This window comes from Sapajus apella, unplaced genomic scaffold, assembly GCF_009761245.1.
Source record: "Sapajus apella isolate SASKATOON/1434 unplaced genomic scaffold, GSC_monkey_1.0 scaffold9, whole genome shotgun sequence".
Taxonomy (NCBI): domain Eukaryota; kingdom Metazoa; phylum Chordata; class Mammalia; order Primates; family Cebidae; genus Sapajus; species Sapajus apella.
In genome coordinates, this window is record NW_022436949.1 from 21,994,088 (window position 1) to 22,020,755 (window position 26,668).

General features: G+C 39.1%; 1 protein-coding gene across 7 annotated transcripts in view; it reads right to left on the reverse strand.

The window, feature by feature from the left end:
- TBC1D4 (TBC1 domain family member 4) overlaps nt 1-26,668 on the reverse strand; it is a 177,461-nt gene that overhangs the window by 53,539 nt on the left and 97,254 nt on the right. For 6 of the 7 annotated variants that reach the window (XM_032277361.1, XM_032277362.1, XM_032277359.1 and 3 more), the window contains exons 2-7: nt 13,904-14,485; nt 11,734-11,823; nt 8,110-8,214; nt 4,653-4,785; nt 2,036-2,127; nt 1,681-1,791 (exon numbers count right to left, since the gene is read on the reverse strand). In XM_032277361.1, coding sequence (XP_032133252.1) covers nt 1,681-1,791; nt 2,036-2,127; nt 4,653-4,785; nt 8,110-8,214; nt 11,734-11,823; nt 13,904-14,485 — 1,113 coding nt within the window. Of the gene's footprint in view, nt 1-1,680; nt 1,792-2,035; nt 2,128-4,652; nt 4,786-8,109; nt 8,215-11,733; nt 11,824-13,903; nt 14,486-19,323; nt 19,796-26,668 lie in introns of those variants that run through there. The other variant, XM_032277364.1, reaches the window with a different exon arrangement.

Below are 26,668 nucleotides of genomic sequence, written 5' to 3' on the forward strand. Positions count from 1 at the left end.
AATCACTAAGTCCTAATGCCGTCTAAATAGCTCTTCACTCACAGTTCCTTCCTCACTTCTCTAGGGCTGTAGCTCAGCCTCTCTCCTGAGTCAAATAAATGCTTCAAGACAAAATTATTCAAGCTACTTATGTACCAATGCTACCTCTAACTTGTGCATACAGCACTATACAAATCCCATGATATTTTATTTGGTTTCATGTTGGTTTCTCCTCCTAAACAGGAAGATGGCAGGAAAGGGCTGTCATTATTCTTCACCGTTGCCTGGTATACAGTCTGTACCCGTAAAGATTTCTGCAATTATTAAATCACTTATCACATATTCTATTAAAACATTCTCCCAACTGGAGAATATGACTTAGTCCTACCACCCTCAACCCCCTCACCCAGCAACCTCCCCAACAAATCAGAAGAAGAGCAGAATTTTCTCTTTGTGGTGCAAATCTGATCTTCTCACTCCCTTACTTGAAATCCTTCCATGACAAAGTCAGGCTTACCACTTAAGGCCCTTCCTCACCTCATTCTGCCTATCATCCCAGCCTTGTTTCCCCCACCAATCCCCAAGCATAACCTCAAAACCAGCACCTCCTTCCAGTGCCTGCATGGAGGAAGTTCGGGCTCGCCACTACATAACTTTGTGTTCTATGTTCCTTTCTTAAAGTACAGTTCCTCAACTGTTCTGAGAGCAAGCTTTATGTCCCCTAAAATTCCAGCTCCCCCAAAACATCCTTCCTCTCGAATTCCTCTCCTTTTACTCTGCACTCCAGCTCCAAAGCAAAGACACAGCTACTTTTGCACTCACTATAGATTCATTTTTAAAGCCACTTATTGACTTTATTCTATGTATCTATTGATCTGTTTGCATTTCCCTTTCAAATATTTGCACTGTTCTCTGGAGGGGACGTGATTCATTCGTCAGTTTTTTTGTCACCCTTAACCATCACACAGTTTAACTCATAGAAGGTTCTCAAAAAGTGCTTGTTCCATGACTAAATGAACGACTGTGTACTAACAATATGTGATTTGTTCTGAATATAGTGAAATAAAGACATAACCTGAATCAGTGTTATCAAGAGTTAATAGTTCATAATGCCCTTTGATGTTACTGCTGGTGGTCCTGCTTTTTCTATATGCAGCAGAGGACAAATTCTAAACTACATGCACAAAAATACCATCCCTCAGTTTGCAGCTAGGGTACCATTTACACGATATTACTGCTGTTTCACCATTTGGGCTATCTCCACCATTTTTTTCAATTGTACTTTAAGTTCTGGGGTACATGTGCAGAACATGTAGGTTGGTTACACAGCTATACATTCATATGAACTGGAAATAAAATAATAGATTACTATAAAAATAATGTATATTCATTCTAAATCATGAACATGTACTAGTAATTACTATTAATGCTTTTTATTTTTTTTTTACCAAAACCCACAAATTTTTTAAATTTTAAAACCATCATTAGTTTAGCTCCATGTGTCAGTGCCTGCTAAAATTTCCTATAAAACTACTAAAATGCTCAGGGGGAGGAGGACAGGAAACCCTAATAGGACTTTAGCTCTGAAGAACACGAGAATACAGAGGGAAGAATCTCCTCCCACATCCATTGTCCTATTTTAACAAAATTCATAAACAACAACAACAACAAAAGTAGGTCAAGGAGGAAATGCCTTCTCACCGATGGGCCTTCCCCGATGTGCATGTGCGTCTTCTGCTTGGCTTCACACAGCTGCCTCAGGTGTAAAATCACGAGTTCATTTTCTTCCTGGTCACTGACTGGCTTCATTTTCTGTTCAACAGACAACCCAAACAGAAGGTGTATGGCAACACACCTTCTCTCCTTTTATTCTGTCTGGCAGGCAAACGTAAATCAAGCTCAGAGTTTTAGCTTCGCTCAGAAGCAAGCATACAGTGGCATTTTAGCTCTACCCAAAGGTACTCTATAGGAAGCAGCATGAAAACAGGAACACATAAAAACAGGATCCAATTCTCATTCCCTATGTCTTATTTATGAGACCCACAAATAATGTTACCTGAACTCTTTCAAAGATGTCAGCTTGCTCATTATCTGTCAGTGATGAGAGATGCCTCTGTATGACCAGCTTGGCTCTTGGCGGGTAGAGACCTAAGGAAAATGATGAGGGAAGGTATTAAACAGAGTCTAGCGCAGAGATCCAGGGGCAGAGAACACATTACACTTCACCTTTTCCCAGACAGGCTCTGAACTTAAATCTTCTCAAGGAGACGTGTTCCTGCCTATAAGAAACCTTGGAACACTACACTGAAATGATTAAAACGAGATGAAAAACCTCTCCACCAAAATCAACAGCTCCCTGCAGTGATCTCGGCACTAAAATTACCAATGACAAGCCGGGCGCGGTGGCTCACGCCTGTAATCCCAACACTTTGGGAGGTGAAGCAGAGTGTTCGGAAACTTTTCCTCTAGTTCTCATTCAGTACTGCACAGGAGTTTAAAACAGGCCTGGTGACAGTGTGGCCACAGTATGGCAGCACTGTGTACATTCGGACAAGCATGAAGCAAATTCTTGTTCTTTTAAACCCCATTTCTATAAAAATATAAAAATTAGCCTGTAATCCCAGCTACTCAGGAGGCTGAGGCAGGAGAACTGCTTGAACCGGGAGGCGGAGGTTGCAGTGAGCCAAGATAGAGCCGCTGCACTCTGGCCTGGGCAACAAAGCGAGACACCATCTCAAAAAAAAAAAAAAAATTACTAACAACAAACTTCTAAACAGTACTGAGCATAGCCAGGTACCACTTTACACTAACAAACCACCACCATAGAAACTGATGGATGATTTAACCTAAGACCTCACATGGAAACAAAAGCTAAAGACTAGCCTTGGCCAAAAATTTTAAGCTTACAACTTGACATTAAAAGAAGAAAGAACAAGAAATAATATTAAAGGCAATACTACAGCTTAGACAGTGATCTCTTCCCCTGATACAGCTCTTGTTCTATGAGAATAGTTTTAAGAATAGCATTAGTATTTAGTGAGCTTTCAATGTTATTATTTTCTCAGGAAATTATTTACTTCTTTATATCATGATATTCATAAACCTATCCTATTCTTACACGTAATTTATATTAAGTCCTTGAGAAAATCTTTTTTCATGAAGAGGTTGTTTTTATACTTTTTTAAAAAAAGAACATTTAATTTATATTTGCAATAATTCAACAGATCATCCATTTTTAAAGAACAGATTTCTCTTTCTTCAAAAGAAGATTGAAAGAGGCCAGGTGCAGTGGCTCACACCTGTAATCCCAGCACTTTGGGAGGCCAAGGCAGGCGGCTCACGAAGTCAGGAGTTTGAGACCAGCCTGACCAACATGGTGAAACCCCATCTCTACTAAAAACACAAAAATTAGCTGGGCATGGTGGTGCACGCCTATAATCCCAGCTGCTCAGGAAGCTGAGGCAGGAGAATCACTTGAACCCAGGAGGCAGAGGTAGCAGTGAGCTGAGATCGGGCCACTGTGCTCCAGCCTGGGCAACAGAGTAAGAGTCCATGTCAAAAAAAAAAAAAAAAACCAGGAAGAAAAAGAGCAGATTTTCATTATAGTTAGGTTCCACTTAAGAGTACTGTTACTATATTTAGACTATAAAGAGGATAGCTGTGTATATATAATATTTAATAAACCTTATAGGTTGACTGGCACTTTAAAATCATTTGTCATTACAAGGCTGCCTTTGCTATCTTTCTCAGGTTATAATTAAATACATTATGCAATGTTATGACATAGTTTGAATGTTTCCACGTATTCACTATATTTTTGTACAAAGAATAAGACAAAGTAATTGGTCAAAAATGCTTATTTGTTCTGCTAAGTCTCATCACAGAATTTAAAAATAAACAATGTATTAGTCTATAAGTACATTGTGCGCTATGTTTGCTAATATACCTGTCTCTCACTCTAGACTGTAAGCTTCTTGGGATTAGTCCATGTCTCAATCATTTCTGTATCCCCCAGTGCCTAGCACATTGCCTGGTCCAGAGCAGACATTTCACCTGTGTTTATTAAATTGTGTTTTTTGTCTTCGATAGTTTTCAAGCTTTTTTGTTGTTCATAAGAGATAATGAGGAGAAAAGGAAGTTGTGTGGATCATCTCTCTCTCATGCCCTTCCCTCCTCAGAACACATTTAAAAAAAACCTGCTTTATATGATCACCTCTGTCATCTCTGTCATTGACATATGTCCTTCAAAAGCCAAGCAGGCTTCATTAAAGTTCTAAATTTTTAGAAAAGGAACTCATCCTCAAGTAAGGGAGAAAAGGGGAAACATCAAATAAACACTTGACATTCGGTGATGGCTTTGTCTCCATTCATTCAACAAATATTTGGTCAGTTCCCATCACGTACTTAGCAGAGTCTTAAAAACTGTGGGAAATACAAATCCCTTCCTTGAGCTTGCCTTGATAAAAGAGAGAGAGAGAGAGAAAGAGAGAAGGAAAAAGTCAAGCACCTAGCAGAGACAGACAGCACATTCCCATTTGAGTGGACATAAGAAATGACTCTTTGGGTTCTTATTTCACATCGAAACAAAGAACTATTCAGTGACAGCAGGGACCTTCTCATTTCCCGAGTGCCAATGCAAACTTCTCTTTTGCCAAGGCCACGTTAAACTGTACCTTCAATCCTTTCACAGAGCTTATGCAAAGAGTGCATCGGGCAGGCCTCACACAGTTTAATCTGAGTCTTGGCACTCTGCAGGGCAGCCGCAGTACTGAAGGCCTGTTTCAGAGTCAGCATTACCTCATCAACCTACAGGAAGAAACAAAACTTAGGTCTACAAAGGTTAGCTTGCATGGCAACATTCAAAACTCAACAGCAATGTGAGCCTTTGTTGATGCTGACTAAACACTAAACAGAATTTTGATGACTACCGAGCTAGCCAAGAGAAAATGCTAAGTCTTGAGGTGAGACGTATCATACATATAATTGAAAGCTGGATGAAGTAAGATCATTTCAATGTGTGTAATATAATACCGCTCTGTTAATTCTAAATTTAATGCTATTTTCAGATTGCATTAAGGGCTATGCTCTCAGAGACAGTTTAATTAGTCAATCCTTCTGTATAATTATGTAATTTATCAGATAAAGATCCTTTTGGAAGTTTTATCTACCACTTATATAAAACAACAAAATAGGTCCAATATTCACTTTGTGAATAGGTATCCTATTTACTTTACTCTTCTGGATTACTTTTAGTGTAAAAGCAAACAAAAAGTGTTAAGTAAAGTCCTGGAGAAAAATGAGTTCCATTTAAACAATGGTGGGGAAAGTCTGCGAGCATTGCTGGCTTATCCCTGTAACTTCTGATTGATTAATATTATCATTCCGGCCGGGTGCGGTGGCTCACGCCTGTAATCCCAGCACTTTGGGAGGTCGCGGCGGGTGGATCACGAAGTCAAGAGATCGAGACCATCCTGGTCAACACGGTGAAACCCTGTCTCTACTAAAACTACAAAAAATTAGCTGGGCATGGTGGTGCATGCCTGTAGTCCCAGCTACTCAGGAGGCTGAGGCAGGAGAATTGCCTGAACCCAGGAGGCGAAGGTTGCGGTGAGCCGAGATCGCGCCATTGCACTCCAGCCTGGGTAACAAGGGTGAGACTCTGTCTCAAAAAAAAAAAAAAAATTATCATTCCACTTTAGATCTGTGACGCCGAGAAGGTCTTACACAGAGGTGTCTTAACAGCTGAGTCTCACCATTAGGCCGGCAGCTTGCAAACTACCAGCTAATTTCTTTTTTGTTCATCCACGACCCAGTCAAAAAGTTTGAATCTAGCCTTCTTGTTTCCTGGTTGCTTCTTTGAAACCAACTAACAGCTCATCCCCATGCCTTGTTAAACCAATTTTAGGTTGTATCTCCTCTTCTGTAAACAATCACAAATGTAAGGTGTATTTTTCCTACATGCTGTACAACTTAGATCAAATTATGAAACCCTCATGACAGAGCCATTGAGCACTAAGGGCCTCATCCAAACTAGCTTTGATATTCAAAACCGTTCACCATGCTTGGAAAGCACACTTTTATTTCCTTTTCCCCTCCCCCATGGCCTGATTTAAGAATAAATTATTATTTAAAGAATGTAATCTACTTCTACATTTCAGTATAGGAGGAAACTAAAATAGAGATTATTCTTTACTATTTCTGAAAGAAGAGATCAAACACCAAGCAGCCAGTCATTATTCAGTTATGTTTTATTATATCACCAACCTTAATACTTATGAATTCTTATTATTCCATTAATAAACGTAATTTATCATAAAATGTCATTTTACACTATAAGCAAAAGGAGAGACAAAGGGAGGAAAAGAGGAAGAACTGAGCATCTAACCTTCCAGCACAGCCCTCCAGGGGCCATCAGAACACTGCGCTGTTTACAAATTCATAGCAATTATTACAAAGAAGCAGAAGAAAATGCTAATTGTGTATTCCTGGTACTCAGGGAAGCAAACTCAGCATGCGTGGTAGACACTGTCTTACACAAGCCACCTCGCTCCTAACACTGCTTACACTGATAATATTTAACTGTTTTGTTTTGGTCTATTGTATCAGCTGCTTAAGTCATCCTCTATTATGAAGGAAATTTACATTCAGTTTTTCTTGATGCTTGTAGTTCTGATGCCTCACTATTCAGTTAAGATGCTCACTGATAAAATTAATCAGGGTTTGAAAGATCTTAGCATAGGCCTATTCTTAAGAACAATTACGCCAAAACTCAGATTCTGACACAGCTTCAAGTAATAGGAAGGCATTCACAGCCAGACAAGTCTGTTGCCTTAGTCACAGAGTATGCTAGGTGGAAAAATGCAGCATGTTCCCAGACTTTCTACTGTGATTCTGTTTCCAAAACTCATTCTACATGCCTGAGGGCAAAATGAAAATACCGAAAACTAAAAACAAAACCTGTAGAAAAGATTAGAAGTAACAAAGTTTTACATCATTTTCCTTTTAGTGCAACTTCTCCAGTGACCAGAGATTAACCAGCACCTAGAAAACAATGACCTGAAATGAAGAGGAATGCAGTCGTTCCATCTCTCAAAATACAAAAGTAGCAAGCACCTGCTGTCCTTGAGCCCCCATGACACAACATGTAAAGGAGACAGTTCAAAATCTGTGAAACTCACAATCGAGTAGAGTAGGTGCTTATGCAACAGATAAGTGAGTATGGAGATATGGAGATTGGCAGGAACAGTTAGAGACTAGGAATAAAGTATAGCAAGAGAACTAACAACAGAGCAACTAAAGGAGGCAAGTCCTGCAAAAAAAAAAACCAAAGGTGGGGGGAGTTGTATGTGTTTCCCTGGGAGAAATCCTGGTTGGAGGATCAAATGTCTAAGAACATAATATTCTGAAAACTTTTCTAAGAATGGTGATGTATACGTCTAAAGGTTTGTGTCAAAATAATATGGGGAGACGGCATAGGTACAAGAATAAGTAAAAACTTTGAGGGAAAAAGAATCACCATATTTCTTAACCACTCTGATATTTGTCCAAGCCTGCTTTACATGTTTCCTCTTGAACTCCAGTTACCTTCAGTCGAGAGCAGGAGAGGGGGTAGTGTTAGAAGAATTCACTTTTAAATGCCAAAGAAAGAAAATGAAGGTTAAAGTAAGACCACAAAGAATACGGTATTTTAAAAATGAAGAAGGGGCTAAGAAAGAAAGAAAGAAAACCAAAATAGCTCTCTGCTCTGCTGATATAAGCATGATCTGCTCTGCAATGTTACAGCAATTAAGAAAATAAAAAAAAGATCGGTGGCCTTCCTTATCTTCTCATATGAGCCATGAAAAAAGTAACAGCTTTTCTCCTATTACTAGTCTTTTCTACCTTTTAAAAATGCTCAAGTTTCCATAACTGGATTTATTAAATCCAAGAAAGTAGGCATAAATTTTACCATGACAATTTGTTTTCACTTTTCGACCGCTGTACTGCTTTGAAGGGGAGAAACATTATTTCTAGATGCCTTCTTCTTTTCCCACAGGTAGCCACTTTACAAGGCTTGGGGTCCTACGAGACAAGCCTTCTTTTCAACAGATGTGTCGCGAGGAGCAAGCAGACAGCAATAACACTACTTACCAGAGATTCGCTGGCACACTGGAATACGTAACAAATATACTGGCTAAGTCCAGGCTCTGGGGACTCCCGGCAGATAAAGCCAAAGTGATCCACATGCTTTATACCCTGTATGGAGGGGAAGAAGTGCAGTACAGAATTTAAGGGAACACATCTTGTAATCAACAATATGGAAAGCAACCTCAGTTCTCTGCATTCACAGTTCTACAAATTTTTCTTTCACAGCAATAAAGGGGGGACATAATGGCAGAGCAAACTCATACAGTGGCCCGTTGACACATAAAATAAAAGGTGAGACCAACTCAGATTGTTTTGCTTTTGATCAACACTCTGTGACTCAAGGCCACAGGAGGAAAAATATTGATGGTAGGATCCACTGTGTCTTATAATAAAACGTATTCCAAGTAAAGGAGTTTTCAATTTACTGTCATCTTAGCACAGCTAGCTGTCTGACATTCACATAAACCCTGTTCTTATCTATCTGAGGCAAAGAATATGAGAAAAATTAATACTGGCAATACTCACATTAAATGGCATGCAGTTCCCTAAAGTATGCATTAAAATATTGGAATGTTCCTCTTTATAGACACTCAATGAGCCACACTTAAAAGACTGATACGTTAAAGAAATTGTTGCAGGTGCCAGTTATCTACACTGACAAATCATTGTACTTCTTGGACCCAGGCTAAATAACCTCCTCTACATCTCATTTAAAAAAATCAGAATCATCTGTGATTTTCATTCAGTTTGAATATACATACCGATAAGTAGACCACACCTTAATAGCAAGCACAGTACTTAGATGATCCAGGTAGGCAAAAAATTCAAAGTTGTCCTAAAATACCCTAAATCCAAGTGAAAAGGAAAAAACGTGCTTTGAAGTTGGATTTGGGCTTAAATCTTGATTCAACTAATTGTGAGATATGCAATACTGCACTGGGTTACTCATAATTATCTCTGAGCATCCATTTCTCATTATAAAACGGTAGTAACAGCACCTTCTGTCAGGAATGTTTGAGATTTAGAACTAAGAAATATAATTCCTAGGATGTTTGATAAATGGTAACCACTAATTTGTTATAATAAGCTCAATCTATCCAATAGAAACAGAAAAAGCAAATCAATCCTGGCAAAAAGAAAAAGTATGGAGAAGAGAGGTTGCAATTCATGAAATGAAAGTAAGCCATTCACATATGATATCCATACAGAAGAAATCTGCACAGTGACTACAAGCCCACCACGTGACCTTTAGATAGACAACCTCAAGTTTCATCTTTCCCTTCTCGTCTCCTTTCCTCTGACTTTATCTCCTCCCACATTCCCTTCTCACTTCCCCAAGTCCAGCCACACTGGCCTCAATTTGGCACTTGTTGTTGATTTAAGAATATCCTTTACTAGCTTAGTGCTAAATGGGAAAAATTCACAGGACCTCATTAGCTCAGATAGTCCTGAGGCAATGGTAATGTTTCCAGGAAAGAAAACCACTCCACTAGTCCCCACACTTGCCAGGCAAACGGTCCAACAGATTTTGAAGAAAGAAGCATTTGTGGGTGTGCACTGTTAAAAATCAGCTTGTTCCTGAAAACAGCCGTATCATATGAGTTCAATTCCATGGAAGGATGTCATAAGAGCAGGGCCAGCCTGACAATTACCTCGATGAAAGGCAGGCCTTCCCACACATTTCCCTCATGCTTCTGTTTCTTTTTTTTGAACCAGAATATCAGAATGCAAATGTTGACTTTAAAAAAAACACAAAGGAGAAACAAGAAATTATATCTGAACTTCCAATTTTTGGAAGTGCTTTTTTCTGTTTTGATTTTTTTTTTTTCTTTTAACTGCCGAATGAGCATTGTGAGTTTTCTCACCAGGAGGGTCAGGGAGTGTGGGGTAGGAAGCACAGCTTTTGAGGATGCCCCTTGGTGCTCTGCGGAGTAGGAACTGCTTCGGTTTAGACATCACTTTCTCTTTAGTATTTGGCATAAGGCCCACCATATGGAAAGCGCTCATTCATTCAACATGTATTAACACCTCAGGGTTAAGCCCTGTCTTCGTACATCTGATTCCAATGTCCTAGAATGACACCACAGCCTTAGACACACTTACCAGCCCTCACAGCATTTATAATCTTGAAGAGACCACCAGTAAACTGATAATTACAAGAACACTTAATAAATATTTCTCAGTTAAAATTTCTGTGTCCTTTAGGAATTTAGAAATACACAATATATTCCTCCTTATTTCAACTGCTGAAAACTTTTATCTACACAATGTAATTTTATATCTCCATGTAATAGAAAGTATATTAAAACAAAATATCAAAAGTGAACTGTATTAGCTGAGACTGAGGCAAACAATTAACAAAATGTACAAAAACTGGCCAGGCATGGTGGCTCATGCCTATAATTGGAGTACTTTGGGAGGCCGAGGCAAGAAGATCTCCTGAGGCCAGTAGTTCAAGACCAGCCTGGGCAACATAATGAGACCTCATCTCTACAAAAAAAATGTAAGAAAATAAAAAGTGGCCAGGCATGGTGGCACACGCCTGTGGCTCCAGCTACTCCAGAGGCTATGGTGGGAAGATTGCTTAAGCCTAAAAGGTCAAGGCTGTAATGAGCCACGATCACGCCATGGCAATCCAGCTTGGATGACAGAGGAAGACCCTGTCTCAAAAAAAGTACAAAAACTGTCTTGTTTTCTTCAAAGGGAAGAATGTCTGAATATCATACCTAGAGCAATGCTAACTTCAAATTATTTTTAAAAAGATAGTAAATAAAGAAAACATGATAGGCAGTCATGATTTTTCAACATTAAAATATAAGTAGGGAACTTGGCAAGATCCAGCTCCTTGAAGGTAAGTTAAGTCACTAGGCAGAAAAGAAGTGAATTCTCAATTCCAGGAACTTCCTTAGAGGTGCATTTTTGAACTTTCCTACATTTAGATTTAGATACTCCCTCCATCTGACATGTTCGAAAATTCTTTTTGTGTTTACAGTACGTTTAGGTAGCTCTAACTTTGGGATAGATATTCTAGATTGTTACTGTGGTCCACAGGACATGTGTCTATGCCTAATATATTCTTGTACATATTTGACTGTATTGATTAGTTTAAAAACACTTAAACACGCAGTTTGTGAATTAAAAATAAATAAAAGAACAAAAATACAAAAATATTTTCAAAATTTAGTATTTACATTAAAATAAGCAGAAACCTAGCTTCTCCTTTACTACCTACTATGGTATAAAGAGCAAGCATGACTCAGTTATACCCACAAGTCTCATGGTCCAAGATTCCAAGCAACACTAACTGTGAAGGTATTTTCTAAAGAACTCACCACCACAAAAACTCCATCCCTGGAAGGGATTTGATGAAGTGGCATTACAATGATCGCGTTGACTAAAATGAGTACAAACTGTTAGGACAGATACCAAGGGACCTGGGCAGGATTTTGGTGCTGGCACAGAAATAAACACAGGAGCCCTTGGTTTAAGACAAATTCCCTTTAAGAATAAAAATTTAAATAAAAAAAAATATTTTTTGAAGGGGGTCAAGCCCAGTTATTTTATTGTTAATTTTGAAACAAGATTGAATTGGTCTCTTCAAATATTATGATATACTTTGATACATACCTGAGAACAAGAGGAGATGTCTTTAAAATTCTTTTCTAGGACAACTGATTTAGTGTCTGGACTGATAAGGTTAATTTCAAATCGCCCAACCTTAAAAATAAAAGCATTCCAATTAATTTCAACTCACAAGGATCTAACATCTTACTTTATAATGAAATATTAAATAATACCAATTCAAATGCAATATCCCAGATATATCTAATTCACATGCCCTTAAATATCCAATCCAACCAATAATTTTAACCCCAAATATCAGCTGCCTCAAAATGTTTCTTCCCTCTGTCAAAAAAAGTATGAAAATTAAGTTGGTCTTCAATCATTATAAGATACAAACAAATTTTTTTTCAGAAATAGTAATTTTAAAAAATCAGTTATAATCATACTTTCTCCCAAATGGTCAGCAAAAGGATATATCTGTAATTGGACTAATGAATTAACATTATTGAAAATAAACCATTCCAAAAAATTTACAAGGGCTGTGACTAGCTAAAAAAAAAAAAGGAATAAAGTATAGCATAAAGAATAAATCTGATAGCCCAGAGAAGAGGGGAATTTCAGTTACCACATCACCAAGGACTAGTGAGGCTTTAGTGACATAACTTGAGTTCATTAAAAAAAAAACCAACCACCACAAAAAAAAGAACAAAATATGAACTTGGAGAGGTCAAGGCTGTAGTGAGCTATAATCACTCAGCCTGGATGACAGAGCAAGGCCCTGTCTCTTAATTTTTTTTTTTTAAATCATCAAGGATTTGATTTTTTTAATCAAGTAGTGACATATTCAATGCCACCTCTTGCCATCATTTTCAATTGTTGAAATGGACACACCGAGCTCAGAAAGCAAATCTGATGCCTTCATGGAGATGGAGCCACATTTGTGTTTTGCATGGGATCACTTCTGCAGGAGAGCATCACATTTTCTTCTTAAGGAAACATGCTTGTAAGTGTTACCGCTTTACTTTGAATTTACTTTTGAAGCTGTACTTGTTTACCTACCAGTGTTTATAAAATCCTGCATTTGGGATGCTTTTTCTATAATAAAATACTATCATTTGTGAAAAAAAAAAACTCATGAACTTCTGATAAAGCAAACTTCTGATATTACACACTGGGACTGTTTACCAAAATACTCTGGAATTTCCTTCTCAGGAAATCTTTAAAATAGGACAAAAAAGATAGTCACTCTTTTTTTTATTTTCAAGGAAACTCGAATCTTACAAGCTGAGGATTAAAGACTTTCTACAGGGTGTTGTTATGAATTAAGTTATTTTAAGTGGAACCTGACACCTTCTATACCCGGTACCACATTCAAAAATGTGCAGAATTAAGAATGATCTTTTATACCAATACTACAGTTTGCATCAAATTATTTTAGCATCCAAATTATTTCAGTACATTTTTAGGCCAACGGTGTTTCTTTAACCTCTTTTGTGTGACAGTGTAAACTGGTGTGTTCTCAACTCAAAATACACATATGAGTCTCTGGGGTTATTTCTTCTCCAGAAAAAAATTCCCTTGTATCTCCACATCAAGTCGCACTCTCTCAGGTTCATATCTTTAAAGATTGACTTTGTACAATTTTTGTTGTTGTTGAGAGGGACTCTTGCTCTGTCACCAGGCTGGAGTGCAGAGACGAGATCTCAGGTCATTACAAACTCTGCCTCCACATTTCAACCAATTCTCCTGCCTCAGCACCCAAATAGCTAGGATTATAGGCACACCCCACCACGCCCAACTGATTTTTAATAGAGATGGGGTTTTGCCATGTTGGCAGTCTGGTCTTGAACTCCTGACCTCAAGTGGTCTGCCCATCTCAGTTTCCCAAAGTGCTAGGATTACAGGCGTGAGCGACCGTGCCTGGCCTACAAGTTTTTTTTAAATGCATTTATTTGAGAATCAACCCAAGGCAAATGCTGGTGATAGATTCTTATTATCTCCACCAGGTGTCCAGGATGCTCCACGAATTGCTTCCTCCTCCTCTTCCTTCCCTACGACTCCCTTGCTTCTTACACTCCACACTCCAAGTCTGCCTCTGGCTCCTTCTCTACTTTCCTGTGCACTCTTTCTCCACCTGCCTTAGCTGCTTTGAAGGGGAAAACAAGTGAAAGTTAGATTATTCGTTATATAGAGGTAGAGCTGGGAGGAGTGAACAGTGCCCGGCCAGCTGTACCTGGAAGAGCATGGTCCTGTTCTTCTCTGAGTCCGAGGGCTGGACGTGACTGGGCGCGCTCGCATGTCTCCTTCGCGGCTGGGATTTCTGGCTGCTCTCGTGAACTCTCCTTTGCACGCCTGTGACACTGCTGCACCGAGATCGAAACTCCTGCTGCTCATCAAAGTCAGAATCCTCCAAAATCCGTTCAGGGAAGCAGACCCGAGAGCTGGTCGGGGCAGGCTGGCTGGCCCCAGCAGGTAAGCCAGGGTGGGTGTTGGTGCCATCCGCCTCCGCCGGCAGGCAGTCTCCAGGGGACCCGGGCACCACCACCTCCAAGTCAGCCAGGTCCTCTCCCGGGTCCACACCGCGCTGCTCGCCTTGGATCTTCAGGCGCTGCTGTTCGTGCAGGCTGAACTTTTCCATACAGTCATCAATGAGGCTTGATGGGGCCTTCTTGTGGGTCACGGTCACCCTACCACAGTACAAGACTTCGAACTTCTGAGAATTGTAAAAGGCATCTTCATTATCTTTGCTGGGTTTGGCATCCTCTTTCATGGCCGCTTTAGATAATTGCCTTATGCTGCTAATAACATCAGGAACCTGGGGGAAAAATTAAAATCCTGATTCTAGTTGAATGTTTTGAGACAATTTACATTTACCTAGCCACATGGAATGTATTTTCATCCTAAATAATATACAAAGTAATAGACACTACACAAGACAGAGCATACACTTACAGTATTTTATATAAATGACTTCAAGGTAAAATTAAAATGTAATGAAAATTAATTGAAATTGAATAACAGGATTATATTTTCCCACTTTAAATGAGCTTCCCAGAAACAAAACCATGAAACTAGTTAACACACTGCCCACCTATTATGTTACAAAATATCTTTTGATTGTTTTTAAAAGTTATGTTGTGCCTCAGCATGAGGATAAAATAACCTTTCCTGATGAGGAGATTAAAATCTAGACATCCTTCATCAGCATTAACTAGCAGGGAAAATGTAAATTAAAATTACAATAAGATACCACTGTATACCTCTTAGAACGGCTAAGATCAAAAGAAAACTAACTGCCAGCAAGGACGTGGGAGTAACTGGAACCCTCACACATTGTACACAGACGTATAAAATGACACACCACTCTAGAAGATGGTTTGGCAGTTTCTTAGGAGTAAATATAGACCCACTTTATAACCTAGCCATTCCACTCCTAGAGATTAATCTAAAAGACTGGAAAACATGTCCACACAAGAGCCTACAAAAGAATCTTCAAAGGCACTTTTGTCCCAATACCCTGTGAAAGGAAAATATCTTAGGACCCCAAAATCACTAAGGAAAACTCAAGCTGGAAACTGCTTAGGATAAACCTACCTCCCATCTATTCAAAGTCACCCCTCTGCTCACTGAGATAGATGCATATCTGATTGTCTCCTTTGAAAAGGCTAATCAGAAACTCAAAAGAATGTAACCATGTGTAGCACATATCTGTGACCTAAAAGCTCCTTCAACATGCCAGGCACATTCCTCCTTCAAGGTCTCTGAACTCCACACTCCTGCTCCAGATACCTGTGAGGCTCCTTCCCTCGCTTTATTTAACTCCATGTTCTAAAAGTCACCTTCTAAGGCAGCATCCCAGGGTGTCTTCCCACCTCAATGCACATGTATGTGCACAAGCACACACACTCATGCACATACATACACACACACACACACATTCATACTCACACAGCCCACATTCCTCTGGGTTTTTCCCTGCTCTATTGCTCTACCTAACACTTACCACCTTTACTATTCAGTACAATTTATTGATTATGTAAGTAATGTGGTTTGGATTTGTGTCCCCACCCAAATCTTATGTTGAATTATAATCCTCATGTTGGAGGAGGGGCCCAATGGGAGGTGATTGGATCATGGGGGCAGATCTTCACCTTGCTGTTTCCATGATGGTGAATTCTCATGAGATCTGGTTGTTTACAAGTATGTAGCCCTCCCCCTTCTCTCTCTTCATCCTGTGCTGGGCACGTAAGATGTGCCTGCTTCCTCTTCCGCCATGATTGTCAGTTTCCTGAGGCCTCCTCAGCCATGCTTCCTGTACAGCCTGTGGAACCATGAGCCAATCAAATCTTTTTTCTTTATGAATTACCCAGCTTCGGTATTCCTTTATAGCAGTGTGAGAATGGACTAATACAGTAAGTGAGAATGTAAGTTCTAGAAGGGTGGCGATTTTTGTTTTTCTCATTGTTTTTCTTGTATTCCCAGAGCCTAGAATTATTCCTGGTACACGGGAAGTTTTCAATGTATCTACTGGTTCAAAAAAAATTATTTTTGTAATTTTCATCTTTCCAAGGAAGATTATCTTATACTCGGGATTGTTTTATTTTCAGACATATATGGTACACCTTTAAATCTTCTAGTGTCAATTCTAAAAGCAGAATTTGTTCTCTTTCACATCCAGTAATCTCCTTTATCTGTTGGGGGTTCATTCCAAGACCCCCAGTGGATGCCTAAAACCAAGCAGAGTATCGAACCGTAAAAGAAAAAAAAAAATATATATATATATATATACACACACACATATAAAAATCTATGAGTTTTTTTCTATACACACATACCTGTGATGAAGTTTAATTTATAAATTAGGCACCATAAAAGATTAACAATAATATCTAATAATAAAAATAATTATAACATATTATAATAAAAGTTATGTGAATGTGCACTCTATCTGATTGTACTGTACTCACCTTCTTCTTATGAAGAAGAAGGGACAGAGTGGGATAGCCTGAGGTTTTATCACACTACTCAGAATGGGTGTAAATTCAAAGCTTATAAATTGCTTATTCCTGAAATTTTCCATTTAAATTGTTTGGACCACAGATGACCACAGGTGACTGAAACTGCAGAAAGAGAAACTGTGGATAAGGAGGGGCTGTTGTAATTATTTGGGATATACTGCTAGAGCATTCACAGTTTAAAAATCACAAGAATTTCAGCTTGCTAGTCCAAGTATTTCTTCTGAAAGGATAAAGTCCATATGCTATAGTTTCAGTGATTCACCCTGAACACTTGCCATGTCTCAGGGACAAAGTCAAGTATCTGTGCCAACATGTGACTAGCAACCTTAACCCACTGTCATTTTCTTCCTGCCTCAGTATGTGATATACCTTATCTGACAAGGGCCAAAGCTATGGAGAGTGAACTACCTGACACTCAACCCTGCAAATCTGCAAAAAGCAAAAAGATTCTAGTGGGCAAAGCCCTAGGAGAATGGTGTCTTCTTTCTCTCTATTTTTCATCTGATTACTAAATACTTTTCGTCTGATTTTTAACCCAAGTATAACTAAATCTTTTTGTCCGATTTCCACTAAATACTTTTCATCTGATTTTTTAACCAAAGTATGCCTAAATCTCCAAAAGTGTCTCTACAGAGTACAGAGTCAAAAATATAACCTGTAGCACTGATTTTACTGCAGATTTTTTATCTTATTACAAATATTTAAATGATTTACGTACAGCCTTAGAGTTTCGTTCTACAACTGAGATTGCACATAAAGTCAATTCCACCTTAATTGTGTCAAGTCTTCTGAATTTCTCTACCACTATATCAAGAGTTCTTGCATGAAAAACGGATTTGTGGCTGAATTTCTATAGTTTCCCAGGACCCTTCCCTGTGACTACAGGTAAAAGGTCAAGTTATATAAACAAAGTTTATCATCTTGAATTCTGAAATTAGTAATTTTACCTTTAATAATTTAAGACGCCAATAGAACACCACAAAACCTGTTCTAGTTACTTTTACTACCTTCTCTTAGGTTATAACGAACCACAGCTTTCAATGACATGGGTTGCAGAGACTCTACGAAACTGATCTAACAACAACTCTGTTTTTGCTTATCCTCATGTGAAACGCGCAGCATAAAATCTAGCATTATACAGCCCCCGACTACCTGCTCAGGCTATACCAGAAGGGACAAACTGCTCATGTAAGCACAGTAAAATATCCATAGTGGGGAAATGAGCAATCAGAGTCCCATGAAAATCTTGTATTGAAGCAGTTACTTAAGGGATTCATCAGAAACAATGCAAGAGAAATAAAATTGCTATCCGGTACTTATATGTACATACAATATTTTGGAATAATAGGATTCTCCTATAGCATAGTGTTAACTGATATATATTTATACATACATGTACAAATATTGTTGAATGAATTTGAATCTTTCTTTTATGTGTTTTATCTCTTCAATATCTCTTTCTCCTGTACCATCATACCATAAGCTCTTAAATGAAAGACTGAGTTGGGGTGATTTTGTTGCTTACTAGAGTTCGTCCCTGTGGCCACTAGGAAAATGGTCTGCGCTCAGATGAACTTGAGTGAATGCTGTCAGCAAACAGAGGCATATATATAGGAGTGAAAAACTACCTAGAACTCTGATATAACTTCTTCAGGACTGAGACAGTTTTAGTAAATTCCTGTTGATAACTCAAGAGATCCACCACACGCAAAAATAGAAAACCGTGGCTTTCACACTCTGCTCCCCCTTCACCCAAAGCAGGAAGTGACTGCATGTTTCCAGAACTCCAAATGTTATAGAGCACCTCAAGCTACACATCCTAGCTACAAATAATCCCACTGCTCAGAATCTGCCTACAACCCACAGATTCTGATGACGATTTACACACACCAATTCAAGGCAAGATTTTTACTCAGTGGTAGCATTTAATCTTTAACACAAACAATGATACTGAAAAAGACTCAACCAAAGTAGGGACTGAGAGGTTTATTTCTATCCCCGATATTTTCTCAGGATCTCTGGGAATAGTTGTTCCACCTCTGCCAGCTACTATCCTCAAGAGCAAAGTGAATGGGGAACTTGACAGATGGTCAGTGAAGTCTCATCGAGATCCACATTCTGTGAGTTTATTTTTGGACTAAGGCCAAGATAAAAGCAAGATAATGTACAATCAAGAGAGGGGAAAATCATCTTTATGATTAAACCCGAAGTAGTGTGCAAGTTGTTAAAATGATTCATTTCCATTAACACACAGCAATCGATTCAACAAAAATAAGGGCCTCATGATAGTTAGAAAAAGCACAGTGCCACCTTTAGCTAGTATTTTGTCGTTACACCTTCAGTGACCTCACTAAAACAATTTAGACTCAAGTACCAAGACTCAGTAAAGCAATTCCTCTGGACAAAAAAAAAAAAAAAAAAACCTCTAGATTCCTTGATGTCATGCTGTTCTTTCTCATTAATTAGTTATTATAGTTACTTAACAGACTTCAAGAAACCCATTAACATTTTATAAACTACATTTTACCTGACTTAAAAATAAAACAAATTCCACAACTACCACACACTGATGTTCAAATGCCTGAACAAACACAGGAGAAAATCTGGAGAGTGAAAAAGCACTAAGGAAAGATACCTTTGATCAGGAAGCCAGCTGGAAATTGGAGTTGTTCACAAAGAGCAATGATTTTGCCAAACTGCTCTAGTCCTCAGTATTAGTCCTCTCTGTTGAACTTAAGAAGTTCTCTCTTTCTAAATAAGCCGGTGGTATTTTCATTGTATTTATTAACATCCGCGTTATCACTCTGCAGCCAATTATAAAACTTCCAAGGAGTAACCGTTATTGCTTCAAAAGTTAAGTATTTCCTGACTCTGCAATCAGGAAATACCCAGATTGTTTGGGACTAAAGAGCAAAGCTTTGGCTTGCCTTAAAAAAAAATTTTAATTTTGATGACTCTAGTCTTTCTTATAGTGTTTAAATAATTGTAAGTGTCCCATGCTTACTAATTATGAAGAGAAGATTAATATATAGTACAATGTCTTTTTTCCTCACACAGTTCACTGATAACAGATGAACTTCAATAAATGTTTAAAAATAGATATGATGGATATCAATGTGAGAATAAACTTCCTAAAATATATTTAAACAAAAAGAACTGGATCAATTCTTTTCCAATTGATATAAACTTAACTGCTTGCTATTATTCATCTTTTATAAGTATAGTAGGCAGAGCAAGAGTTAGAGAAGTGTAAAAAAAAAGTTGAGGAAAAATATTAGGGAACATTTCAAGTAAACTGCAAAACTGCCTAATGAGACGGAAAAGCAATTTAAACTAGTTTCGCTCAGAGACAGTGTGGAAAAGAAATACACTTGCTTTGGAGTAATGCATGGCATTAGGGGAAGGGTAGATTTCCTTTATAATTCTGCTTGTTTAAGAAACCATTAAGATTAGTTTACAGACTAACCAGGCAACACAGAAAGATGTTGAAAGTATAATGGTATGAAGTAAACTTCAACATTTTGAGAAAGGATTGCTTTGGTCATTTAATATTATAATTTTTAATTGGGTTTTTAAAAATTTCATCTTCATATAATGGAAAATACTGGGGTGGTATCAGTTTATTTGTATTAAAAGAAACACTAACCATTTCTAGCCATTTTGTAGCCCCAGTGGCCTTAGAAACACACCCAGTTTGTACCATAGTTTTTAGGGCGAAACTGTCTGACAATCTCATTTTAACTTTTATTCTAAAACACTTCAGAGATTCTTTGTATCTAGTTAAAAATCTAAATTATTACTTTACAGTAGATTTTCCACAGAAATCTAAAACTGAGTCTATTCAAACTAGAATAGAGTAATACACTGATTTTAAAATCATAGAACTGTAAAACTAAGAGTACCCTTAAGGAATCACGAGTCCATCCCGATTGTCTTATTTTAAAGATGTGGCAATAAACTGTTAACGTCAAAAGTTAAACCACAGAAGAGGAAAATAATGAGATTACAAGAGACTGGACTATTTGGGGCCAAAGAAAGCAAGGGTATCTCTGTGACTTAAACCAGAGTCATACAAGTAGCTTTGTTTTTGATCCTTGGGCTATGAGCCAAGACAGTTTCCTCTCAGACCAGGCTTTAGTTCTTAGATATTCTTGGCCACTTGGCTCCAAACCCATTTGTGGTTCAGCTCTTTTCTAACTGCTGCCTTCTTGATGGCTTCTAAGTTAGGCCAAATTATCAGAGAGACATTTCTTTAACCTTTCTACTAAGTTCTCTCCTCTCACGCCATCTCACTGCTTATCTGGTTGAATTCTTTCTGTAAAAGATATGACTTGTGCCTTCTTATCCTGTGACTGTTACAAATGTGTAAAAGTCATCAGATAGAAAATATACAAGAGTAACTCACAAGAAAAATTCTGGGGAATCATGATTTAATAAAGAGAATGAGGCTATGAGGCTGGGTGCGGTGGCTCACGCCTATAATCCCAGGACTTTGGGAGGTTGAGGTTAGGCGGGTGGATCACTTGAGGTCAGGAGTTCAAGACCAGCCTGGCCAACATAGTAAAACCCTGTCTCTACTAAAAATACAAAAATTAGCCAGGCATGGTGGTGCACACCTGTAATCCCAGCTACTGGTAAGGCTGTGGCAAGAGAATCACTTGAGCCTGGGAAGCGGAGGTTGCAGTGAGCAGAGATCACACCACTGCACTCCAGCCTGAACAACAGAGTGAGACTGTCTCAAAAAAAAAAGAGAATGAAATCTCAACAGTGGCTGAAATTAGTGCTGGTGTTATAAGACAGAAGATGGCATGCTTAGGAAGAAGTCAGATGACAAAGGAGCAGGCAAGAACCGTCACTTTTCCAATTCGCTTTCAAAAGCAAAGTCAGGTGGGGCGTGGTGGCTCACGTCTATAATCCCAGTACTTTGTGGGGGCCAAGGCAGGAGAACTGCTTGAAACAAGAAGTTCAAGACCATCCTGGGAAACATAGGGAGACACTATCTCTACAAAAAATTTAAATCAGGAAGGCACTGTAGCACATGCCTGTAGCCCTAGCTACTTAGGAAGCTGAGGTGGGAGGATCAGTTGAGACTGGGAGGTTGAAGCTGCAGTCAACAGTGATCACATCACATCCCTGCATTATGGCCTGGGTGACAGAGTGAGACCCTGTCTCACACACACAAAAAAAATCAAAATTATCATTTTTAAAAGGAAGTAGTCCACAGCTTCACCTATTAGAAAAGTTCACAACATGCAGGTAGAGGCTTTCGCTTAAGTCTGGCTCGAGTATCTATGTTTATCTACAGAAACAATAGGTTACCCCTCTCAGTCTCAGTGGAAAGAGGTATTACAATGAAAATTACAATGTTCATCTGAAGGCAACCTAAGAAAAATGAATTAAATGTGGAAATATCCCTGACACAGTGCTGCAACAATGAAAGTATTTAATAACGTTTAAATCAAAATATAACTCTGACGTGGTACGTAAAAAGATGAAATAAGTGAGAAACTATTGCTAAATCAAACTCCCTGTTTTCATGAAATTTAAATTGGGGCAGGGAGATAGGCAAGAAACAATAAAAAACAAGAGAAGTAAAACATAAGGAATTTTAGTGAAAATTTCCAAGGAGAAAAATAATGCAGGGAAGGAAGAAATTTGGAAAGAAATAAAAAATTGAGGAAAAGAGTTGCAATTTTAGAGGAAGGACTCTCTATAAGATGATATACGAGTAGAAACCTGAAGTCAGCAAGGTCATGAGCAATATAAATATGAGAGGGAGGAATGTTCTGGGCAGACAGAACATCAAGTACAAAGGCCCCGAAGCATACATTTTCCTGGTGCATTCAGGGAACTGTGAGGAAGCAGCATGGCTGGACGGGAGTGAGTGAGCACTGACTATGGGAGAGGCCGTTGTGGGAGACGTGGGAGATCTAAATCATGCAGGGCCTTGAAAGGGCTTTGGCTTCTACTCTTGGTGAGACAGAAAGCCCTTGGTACAGTGCAGTGCCCAGGTGGAAATGACATCATCTAAGTGATGCTTCCAAAGGAACCCTTTGGCTACTGTGTGGCAAATGGACAAGGGTAATGGGCAGGTGTCTACTGTACTCACCCAGGGTGAGCCATTGGTGGCTCACACAGAAGCAACAGCAAGGGAGGTGGTTAGGCAGTGGCCAGCTTCTGTATATAATTTTAAAGGTACAGACATGATGATTTGTTGATGAATCCAATGTGAGGTCTAGGAGAAGGAGAGGAGGCAAGGATGGCATCACGGTTTAAGGCCACAGGAATCAGAAAAAAAATAGAGAGACAGTAGGACAGACTGAAGGTGGGTGATGGCTTAAGAGATCAGTAGCTTAGTTTTGGACACATTAATTTTGAGAAGCTTATAGACATTCAAGGGGAGATGTCAGTAGGTAGTTGATTATATGTGTCTGGAACTCAGGGGACAGATCAGGGTTCAGACAGAGAATTGGAAGTTATTAGCATCTAGATGGTATTTAAAGCCATGAGATTGTATGAGTTCATCACAAGAGTGAGTATAGAAGACAGAGAGAGACAGAGACATAGAGAGCTAGGCAAACAGAGAGGGGGGATATCTCTGGGACCTAGCTCTGAGGCCACAATGCTTATAGTTTGAAAGATGGAGAAATATGAATGAAAGAAAATACAGCAAGAGCCAGGTGTAAAACCAGAGAGAATGGCATCCTGAAGCCAAGTAAGAAAGGTTTCCAAAAGAAGAGAGTAATCAACATGAGATCATAGGTGACTTTGACAAGAAAAACGGTGGGAGCTAATGACAAAAGCCTTAATGGAGTCAGCTCAAAGCAAATTTCAGGAATAAAATTCAAAGCGTAGGAACAGACAACCTATGACGGCAGCAGCAGGAGAAACAGTGAGTCAAGAGAGGGTTCTCTCTTGGAAGAAATGGAAGAAATGACAGCTTCCAATAGAGAATACGTAACAGTAAAGGAGAAATCAATTTTTTCAAGAAAGGGCAGAATTGTTGGAGCAATGTCCTTAAGTAGACAAGAGGGGACAGAATCTAGGCCCAAGAAGAGGCTGAACTGAACTGGCAGTCTGAAAGGGAAAGGCAGAACAGAAAGGAACAGGTGCAAGCTGATGGCGTGATAGGAGTTTATAGAATTTCCCCTCTGCTTTAATTTTCTCTGTAAAATAGCAAGCTTGCTCATTAGCTAAGATGATGATTGGGAAGAAAATCTAACAGAGTATCGATCATCAACATAAAATTTAATTCAAGGCTGTTTGTAGAGTAAGTTGTGAGGTGCAGGCATCTTTAGGGCCCTCAAGCTTCTTTTCCTGTGTTCTCTGGATAGCTAAATGTGACCCCTACATGGCATCAAGTATTTTAGGTAAAACTCAGAAATCGGCCAGGCGTGGTGGCTCACGCCTGTAATCCCAGCACTTTGGGAGGCCGAGGCAGGTGGATCATGAGGTCAAGACATCAAGACCATTCTGGTCAACATGGTGAAACCCCGTCTCTACTAAAACTACAAAAAATTAGCTGGGCATGGTGGCACGTGCCTGTAATCCCAGCTACTCAGGAGGCTGAGGCAGGAGAATTGCCTGAACCCAGGAGGCGGAGGTTGCGGTGAGCCGAGATCGCGCCATTGCACTCCAGCCTGGGTAACAAGAGCGAAACTCCATCTAAAAAAAAAAAAAAAAAAAACTCAGAAATTAGCCACTAATTATAAGAGAGATTTGCCCCTGTGAAATGAACCCATGTAGGCAAAACTGTTCTCTCTGCCATTAGGATGAGATTGGAAGCTATCCTACGAAAGTAATATTAAATAAGGAATAAATTTTGAAAAAAGTTTGCATGTAGTTATGCAAAAATACTCTACTCTGTGCCCAGCATTTTGGGAGGCCAAGGCAGGTGGATCACAAGGTCAGGAGATTGAGATCATCCTAGCTAACACAGTGGAACCCTGTCTCTACTAAAAATACAAAAAATTAGCTGGGCATGGTAGTACGCACCTGTAGTCCCAGCTACTTGAGAGGCTGAGACAGGGGAATCACTTGAACCCAGGTGGCAGATATTGCAGTGAGCCGAGATCACGCCACTGCCCTCCAGCCTGAGCAACAGAGCGAGACTCTGTCTCAAAATTTAAAAAAAAAGCAAAACATTGTGTCACTTATGAAAAATAACCCTACATTTTTTTCTTAGATATGGATACTTTTATGGACATGATTTCTAAAATGGTGAAATAGAAACAAAGTTATTAAAACAAGAAAGTAAAGCGTCTCATAAAGATGTAATCAAGAAAGTTAATATTCCATTTTCTAGGGGCATCCAAGAGACATACCTAAAACTTTGTTCTTTACTTTCGAGATCCATGTTTTCGAATACGGCATATCCCTCTACCCAACTGCAAAGCATTTTCAGCGTGAGATCAGCCTACTCTCTATTTATTCAACACAATGCTCTCTATTTATCAAATTAGTCTATTATTTAAAGCTCGCTTTTTTTTTTTTTTTTTTGAGACTGAGTCTTGCTCTGTCGCCCAGGCTTGAGTGCAGTAGCACGATCTCAGTTTACTGCAGGCTTCCACCTCCTGGGTTCAAGTGATTCTCCTGCCTCAGCCTCCCAAGTAGTAGTTATTTAAACAGTTTTAACTTATGATATGTCTGAATTCATGAGAAGAGAAGGTTCTGGAATTACAGGCATCCACCACAATGCCTGGCTAATTTCTGTATTTTTAGTAGAGACGGGGTTTCATCATGTTCCCCAGGCTGGTTTCAAACTCCTGACCTCAGATGATCTGTCCAGCTAGGCCTCCCAAAGTGCTGACATTATACGCATGAGCCTCTGTGTCCAGCCCTAAGGCTCACTTTTTTAAAAGCAGTTCAATACCACTTGTACTTGCTCCAAGAAACACTAGAGGGAGCTTTCCCACATGAACTAGTTTAAACTGAAAAAAAAAAAATTTTTTAAGGTTCTCATAATACTGAGAAAAAAAAATGCTCCCACTGTTTATAAAATATTATCACTAATGCTCTCATCTTAGGCTCATAAAAAGTAAGTTAACTAGAATCTTAGCTGGTTAGACAAGTTTGTCAATAAAATTAATAACAAAATGAAGTTAGGCTGAAAAAATTTGAATGCAGCAAAATCGGGATTTGATGACATTTAATTTGCTAGATACTTTAACACACGACACTAAACACCATTAAACACAGTAAGAAACATACGTCTTGGTCCTTTATCATGATACAGGAAGTATAAAGTCATCTAAAAAAATGCAAAATGATATGTACGAATTCATGAGAAGAGAAGGTTCTGAGCAAGGCTTGGTTGCGCAACAAACTGGGCTTTGGAAAAGGAGGCAAAGGAGCGACGGCTCAGCCCAGAGGGATCTGGACATGGCAAAGTCTAGCCGAGATCGGCAGAGAAAGCTGGAATATTATCAGGAAACAGAAAATGCCATGCATTTCTCAGAATCCTATTTTTGCCCTGGCCTTCCATATTACTTCAGATATTTATACCATCCTAACAGATTATTCACCTTGCCGATGAAAATAATATGACATTCTTGAGCTTCTATTCAAAGACTTCAGGTCCTTATAAACATTAACTGCTAAAGGGGTGTATACCTCCCTTCTTCAAAGAAGAAAAATCCTAACTGCAGGCTACCGGGGGATCAAAATGAAAACACACGTTCACCTCTCTCCAAAATTAGGCTGGAAGGAAAGGCGATAGCAAGCAACCAGATGCCTAATCTCTGACCTCGACTTGTGCTTTTTGTGGGTGAAGGAAAAGTACTAGTCTCTCCACGTAGTAACCATTCATATTGCAGCTCTACATATATGACCTCCAAGCCTCACAGCAGAGGTCAACTCCCCCAAACAAGGCGAGTCATCATGGAGTGTGCCTGATGCGGCTGCTCCTGAGGAATGAAAAATTCAAACTATGACCTCCTGCAGCAAGACTGCCCTTCTGTCCCTCGTTCTTTCTTCCTGTC